Source organism: Chaetura pelagica, unplaced genomic scaffold (assembly GCF_000747805.2).
Source record: "Chaetura pelagica isolate M959 unplaced genomic scaffold, ChaPel_1.0 scaffold55, whole genome shotgun sequence".
NCBI lineage: Eukaryota > Metazoa > Chordata > Aves > Apodiformes > Apodidae > Chaetura > Chaetura pelagica.
The window spans coordinates 5,207,431-5,214,656 of record NW_009953571.1 but is presented as its reverse complement, the minus strand read 5'-3'; the positions used below and the strand labels follow the sequence as shown (position 1 = coordinate 5,214,656).

The 7,226-nt window shown below is 43.9% G+C and overlaps 1 protein-coding gene across 1 annotated transcript in view; it reads left to right on the top strand.

The window, feature by feature from the left end:
- Positions 1-4,600: 4,600 nt before the first annotated feature.
- RPAP1 (RNA polymerase II associated protein 1) overlaps positions 4,601-7,226 on the top strand; it is a 37,404-nt gene continuing 34,778 nt past the window's right edge. Inside the window, exons 1-3 of the mRNA XM_009999572.1 lie at positions 4,601-4,828; positions 5,787-5,935; positions 6,476-6,568. Coding sequence (XP_009997874.1) covers positions 4,639-4,828; positions 5,787-5,935; positions 6,476-6,568 — 432 coding nt within the window. The 5' untranslated portion in view covers positions 4,601-4,638. The remainder of the gene's footprint in view (positions 4,829-5,786; positions 5,936-6,475; positions 6,569-7,226) is intronic.

The following is a 7,226-nucleotide window of genomic DNA, read 5'->3' as shown; positions in this document are numbered from 1 at the left end:
CTGGGCAGCGCGTCCCGCGGCGTCCCGGGGCTTCGCCTGAAGGAGCGCGGCTCCGGGCGGCCTGTGCTGCGGGGCCGGTTCCGCGCGGTCCCTCCCCCCGCACGGTCCCTCCCCCGCAACTCCTCACCAGGTGGAGGCCTCGCCAGGCCTCCGGGCCCAGCTCAGGTGTCTGTCTTTAAGGCGTCGGTTCGGAACTCTTCAGGGAGGGCCTGTGAGGGTTGTGAACGCGGTGGGAGCACCGGGACGCAGCAGCTGTTTGGTTTGTTAATAGCAGCTTGTTGCTTTTTTCTTGTGCCATGCAGGTAGTTCCTTGTTGCAGAGATTCTTCAGGCAAGCTGGCTAAGGCAGTGTTTCCTGAGGCAAGGCACTGTGTATGTGCACACAGTGTGTGCCTGGCAGGCAGAGAATCAGTCAGAGCCTTAGATGACCGATGTGAGCTGTGAAGCCTCTTTGAGGAGACATTCTTGCAGCTTTCTACTGGGGTGTTCCTTCTGGGGGGAGTGTCTTTATGGGTATTCCTTCTCTATAGCAAGTTAAAGTTATTGCCTGTCTTGTCAAGCATAGCTGTTTTACACTGTCAGTCATCACAGTGGTGTCTGCAGAATGTGTTTCTGTGATGGGGCAGAACATGCACATCACTGTTTTTCAAAGAAAGTAGCCAAGAATCCTCAGTGAGGCTTTCACTGACTGTTAAGCTAGAGTGGGGAAATTTTATGTTTCCATTGTCTGCTGAGCTGCCTTAGAGAGACTGAGGTGCAACTCTTTGCTTCTTATAATTCCTTACCTTAACCAACAAAGTCTTAAGAGATATGTTAATTTGAGGAACTGATTGTGACATCCTTGTATTCTTCTTTGACCCAAACATGATAAGGTTAGCAAAAGAATGCAAAGTTATGGACCTGAAGATGGGGAAAAAATAACAGGGTTCAGAAGTCAGTAGGTCAAAACCTTGGACAGGAGTGGCATGGTAGTTTAAACCAGATCCTGTGCCTAATTCTTATGTTACTTTCTGTCTGCTGGGAGTAGTGGCAAAGATTGGTGACATGCATCTCAGAAGCTTAAGTGCTGCTTCTGGAAAGCATTGAAGAGTATTATAAACCTCAGTTTTTCTGTAAAGTAAATGCCATCCTCTGTGAAACATTGCTTCTGCATTAATTAGTGGTTAGGGTCCCTGACTGTCCTAGCTGGCACTACTTGAGCTGAAGGTCAATCCCAAGTGTGCCTTGGCACTTGAAGCAGTCTGTGGCTTTATTGTCTTCTGGCCTTTTGTGTCTTCTTTTATTCTTAAGACACTGGTCCCAGCTGCATTTGTAAAGCTTCCTGCAGCACTGATGGGCTTGTCAAACTGTAGCCATGGCAAGTCCAAAGCATGACAGAAAACTATTTATTGAGACTCTTCACTGGGGACAAGGGATAGAGCAGCAGGTGATAGTGTTTTTACATAATAGTCAGCATGTTCTAGGTGTGTAGAGGTGTTCAGGGTCCTTTGGCAGCACATCTGATCTCTTACTGCTTTTCAGGGACAATATCCTCAGCAGGTTGTTTTTGCTGGCTAGTTGCTGGTTCCTCTAGGCAAACAGTTGGTGTGCAGTTAGCTTTTAAGTAGCCAGTTGCAAGATTGGAGATAACCAGAACACATGATGCTGAGGTTAGTGCTGGTCATTAGCACTATGTTATTTTTCTGGCATGTTTTCTCTGAGCATTGGTGAGGGAGAATTACTCCTTATGGGAGCCAGTGAGTGTTGCTGATGTGCTTAGATGGCTTCCAGGGGGCATGGAAAAAGGTATAATTAGAAAACAAACTATTTTCACTACATTGTGTCTGCCTGCAAGTGCCGTATGTATTTAAGAAGCTTCTAGTTCATTGGACTGCAGAAGGACCTTGATTGTTTAAGAACCTTATGTTCAATTTCAAAGATCTTTGTTGTTTTAAATTTCTAGACCTAGTTAGAACACATTTAAAGCTTTTACCTGTTTTTGCACCAAACTAGTGCCCTCCTCTGTATTACTGTCCTGTAACTCAATAAATTTGGGTGGCCTCTATAGCCATGTGGAGGAAGGAGTAGCTTTGAGGAACAGCATCTGACTTGTTTAGACAATGACTGCCGAGTTGGCTCCTGGTGCCTGACAGTTCCCCAGACAAATGAAGGCAGTTTCCAAGCCTACTCTTTTTTTTGCAGAACATTTTTAAGAGACGGAGACTTGAACAAGTGTGTGTCCATCCCTGTGTGGAAGAGGCTTGTTGCAGGAAGGTTTAACTGCAGGCTTTGCTTCTAACTGCGTGATTTTTTGTCTGTTAATCCCAGCATCATCCTCATTTAGGCTTTGAAGCCTGTGATGACAGGGCATGAAACACTTGGCTTCTGATGCGTGTGGTGCTATTTATGCATATCAAAGAGGGATCTATCAACTGAAGTGTGACTATTGGAACCCCTGTTGTGGCAGAAAGCTCCATAAATAAACTGCAAGTAGGTGTGTGCTTATGCTAGGCATGCACAAAAAAAGGGAGCTGTCTGCAGAAGTATCAGTTCTTGCTGTGCAGTTGCAAAAGAGCTGAGCTGAAAGGGAGTATTTCTGCATTCTCAGCATCAGTCAGAACCACAGTTGCATCCCAGGTGTTTCTGTGTTAGGCTCTTACAGGATTGAGGCACTGTAGCAGGGTGCTTCCTTGCCTTCCTGCCCTGAAATAGCCTTTGCTGGTGGCTGTTCCATGGATGTCCTTAACAGCATTGGCAGAGAAGCCTGAGGTTTTCTCTGTGTGCTTGGAAGAGGGTTTTATTGTTCAGAAGGTACAGGGAAGTTCCCCTTGCTGCTGCTTGTGCCACAGGTAGGCTTGGTGTAGATGGAAGGTGTGGTTCTGGGATCTTGAACTGCCAGGTTTCATTAAGGTCAGTGTTTTGAGATGTCTGAAATTAAGGAACTAAAGTCTGATGGTACTGGATGAGGAGATCTAGTTCCTCAGTTAGGAAGTGCTGAAGTGAATGGATCCCTGGAAACCTCAAAACCTCTGAAAATCCACTTTGTCTTGGTAGACAATATTTTTAAGTCTACATGAGTTTAGTCCAGCTTTTGCACAAAATCAGAGGCGTGAACAAGAATTTCAGCAGGTGTTACATGGTTGGTGGTTTTGCACTAAGGCCTTGATTTAAAGGAACAAAAACCACAAAACCAAACCAAAAAAGCCAAAACCAGCAACCAAAAGGACCTTGTCATATGCTTTTGAAACCAGCAGCATCACATCTAACCAACCTTGGTCAGGAATGATATCCCTGAAAATGATATGAATATTCCAAATGTAGGTCATAAATATTGCATGAGGTAATTCTTGTGTTAGCGTCCTTTCCACAAGGTATCTTCCCACATTTTACAATAAAGTATGATGATAGCATGAGACAAAACATTGGCTTTAGGGTTGTGGCTGTGCCTGTACGATGATTGAACTTCATTTTTGTTCTGAGATAAAGACTGAGATTAATTTCCAAGCTTTGCATTTTCTCATGCATACAGCCTATCCATATAACAGATAATTTTAGTTTTAAAAATCCATATCTACTTTTCAACTCCACAATAAATCATAATTGACTACTGATGGGCTTTTAAAAAGTGGAAGATCTCAAATATGTGCAAAATATTTCAACATATCAGGTGTGGGAGGGTGTCAGGTCTGTAGCATTAGTGCTGATCAGTGATTCAAATAGTGTAAAATGTTTTTTGCAAACACTTTACTTGCTGCCTGCAAGAAGCAGATTGATGGTTGCAGGTTCTGGGAATAAGAGGTGAGGAGTAACACTCACAAATATTTTCATGCCCAGTAGATGGAAGGTGGAATAGTTTCCTTCCTAGTAAGAGTTCTCATATGCACAGAGATAAAAGTATTTATAAATATCACCCTTGGTTTCAACCCAGTACTGGCTTGGGCAGTGAATGAAGATGCTTGGAAATAGCATGACTTCTGCCAGTAGGAAGGCAATGAAAAAGTGAGTGAGAACTAAAGCAGGAGGACTAGATGAGAAAGAAAAACTTGTTTTCACTTGGGAGATTAGAGTGAGAAGGAGAGCAAAAGGAGCTGGTGAGAGTAAGTGCATTATCCAAATCTACATGGACAGGTTCTTGCATCTTGATAGGCATGCTAATGCTAGGGTCCCCAGAAGTGTATGCTAAAGTGGGGAGGTTTGCATGATACTGTGTCTTTCATGTTCTTGGTTGGTGTTGGTACTGGAGTAAGTAAACTCTGTCATCTTGGACCAGGTGCTTCCATCTTTGTGAATCCAAGCCTGTGTTGTTGGCATTCTGGCAGTGATACACTTGTTGGCTGGCTTTTTGCTGGGTGGATGCCATTCTGCTCCCAGCTGGCTGGTAGACCAGGTATTGGTTTGTCTAGTAGCATGTTTTTTGGCAATGAACAAGATAAACAGTTTGTCTGGGACTCCGGTACAACTAGTTTTGTCCAGGGGTGATCCTGAAGTAGAGTGGCTGCAGTATGTACCAGAAGAGCAGAGTGGCACGAAAATGAGTAATTTTCCCTTGCTATCCCTGTCCTCTCCCCAGGAAATCCAGTTCTGTAACCAGTTTTCCATGGCTTCAGTAGTTTCCATGTGAACAGCACACAGGGCTGGGCTGCAAGAGCAAGAAGGCAGTATGTTGTCAAGACCAAAGCCTGGGGAGTCTGAGGCAGACCTGCTGCACTTTCAGAACCAGTTCCTGGCAGCCAGAGCTTCACCTGCAGTGAAGATTGTGAAGAAAGGAGACAAGAGGAAGGGAGAGGAAGGGAGCACAGATGCTGAGAGACACCCGCTACAGGACAGCAAGGATGTGGTCATGTTGGAGGGTAATTTCCCTTCTGGGAGCCTTTGAATTACTGAGTTTCTCTGTCTCTTTTAGTGTTCATCAGTGCTTGTACTTTAACCTCCCTCTCAACACAGTGCTGCTTCTGCCCTGCATATGTGTTCTGGTAGTGTTTGTTCATAGCCATGTTGGAATATGCTATGTTACTAGCATCCAGTAGAACCACCTTTCCAACAGGTTGCTTTTGTCTGCCTTCATCAGCTGCCTGTGTTACCTTGCCAGCCTCAGTGCAGGAGGTGTTTTCTGTAATTTGTACCCATTGGATATTCTCTGCTCGTTCTACCATCTATCCAAATCATGTTTCAGTGTATTTGAGGTTTAGTTCTGCTAACAGCTCAAGCTTTCAGCCAGCAGATCTGGCTTGATAAGCTTCCTTCCTGCAGTTACGTTTCCCTCCATCAGTAGTAACTGTTACACCTCTGCCACGTGCTTAGTAGTCTCTGAAGCTCAAGGTCCTTTATTAAAAACAGCAATTTAAATCTTAAAGTGCTTGGTTCCAAGTAAGGTAATATGATCCCAGTTTATAGGTAGTGGCATGTGGCTTGCTCATGTTCATATAGATAGCTCACCATTAGAGCTGTCAGTGGGAATCTGCTTTTCTATGCCTGAACACAACCTGCAAGGACAGTATTTGTTTCTGTACATCCTTGCTTCTTTCCTTAATACTTGCATTCAGGCCTCAATACCCTTTCCTGCTTATGTAGCTCTTTGAAAAGACCTTGGTGCCAATATATAAATAATAAAATTCTTCAGCATGTTTCTTTTCACTACCCAGTGCAAATCAGAGATGGAGGATTCTTGATTGTCTTGTTGCTTCCTCATTTTTTTTGTTTCTTATCAAAGCAATAATAGGTGCTGCTAGGGTGCCTTTGGTGTGGTACCTGTTGCACAAGTAGGTGCGATTTGACTGCTTTTTTTTCCTTATTATTTCTGCTTCACAGATTTTCCTGATGTTCTCCCAGCTCTAACTCCAGCTCCTCCAAAGAAGTCCAAGATCAAAAATGCTTGTGTCCACTTCGAGGATGATGATCCAGAGGAAAGACTGGAGAGTCATGATCGACACATTACAGCAGTCTTCAGCAAGATCATTGTATGTCTGGTTTTTATGTGATGGCCTAATTTTTCTTTGAATTCTGTAAACTGAGCAGTTGTCAGTCATGAAGGGTTCTGTTGCTGTTTTTTATTTCTACAGTGTAATTAAGCTGTAGATGAGTGTCCTGGAACACCTTGAAAGAAAAAACTCTTTGGGTATATTTTTGCTGTCAGTTAAATATGGGTTTGAATCTGCTCTCCAGTACAGACTGCCTGCAGGTCCCACTGCTTCCATGCAGGCATGTGCTGCAGTATGGGTATGGATGAGTTTCTGGACTTTCTAAGAGAGATGCTCTCATTGCTCTGCACTGGCCCAAATTTTCCTTCACCTGATTCTTTGAGTTTGGCAGGCCAGCCTTTTGGAAAATAGCCTCCCTTTGGCTCTAAATAAGCACAAAGTACTCTGAGCCTGACAGCGGTGTAGCAGAAAGCTTGTGAGCTGCAGAGCTGAGATATTTTGTGTCCACTCTTAGCTAAATGGTATAAACATGTCTGGCTGTTGCAGTGGTTTCTACACAGTTTTAATTTCTTGCTGCAGGAACGAGACACAAGTGCAGTAGCAGTGACCATGCCAGTGTCCACAGGAGACCCATTTCCAAGGACATTTCATCGTTCTGAGATAAAAAGTGAGGTGAGATTGGGAGCAGCTGTTTTGTGCTACCTTCATCAACTATTAAAACTTCCCCACAAAAAAGCCTAATGCTTGGTGGGTGGTAAGGCTCAAAGTGACTTGACATGCTGTAGATTAGGAGCTGGCTCACCATGTCTTTGGTATTACCACCTTAGCGTAGGAGAGAGTTCTACCAAGCTGCCATCAAGTAGGCAGTCCATACCCTGCAGTTAAATAGCATTTGAATCCTTTTTGGTTTAGAAAAACAGGCAATCCCCTTCAGCCAAGTTCAGTGAGGTGCATGTAATTTGCACCATTGTAATAGGATTGATCCTGTTCTGCTTGTTTTCCTTTGAGGAACAATCTGTTAATTTGTCCACAAGGTTTAATTAAGTCCATGCTTGCTGAAATTGCACCTGGTTCCTCCTGGCGTGACATTGAAGTGTGGTTTTGCAGCTTTTTGGATTTTGACATAACTTTTTCTGAGGCTGTAGAACTGGAATCTGTAGCTGCTATCATCAGTCATTGCTTTAGTAGCAAGAGGTGCTGGCTGAGTGAGAGTCAGATACTGGGAATTGATACGTGATTGATAGCTGTGGTTGCTTTGAATAGGTGGCTTGTTTTGAAAGGAAAGAGTAATACTTTTTAAACTACCAGTTCTGTTTGCCTGATGCAGGAA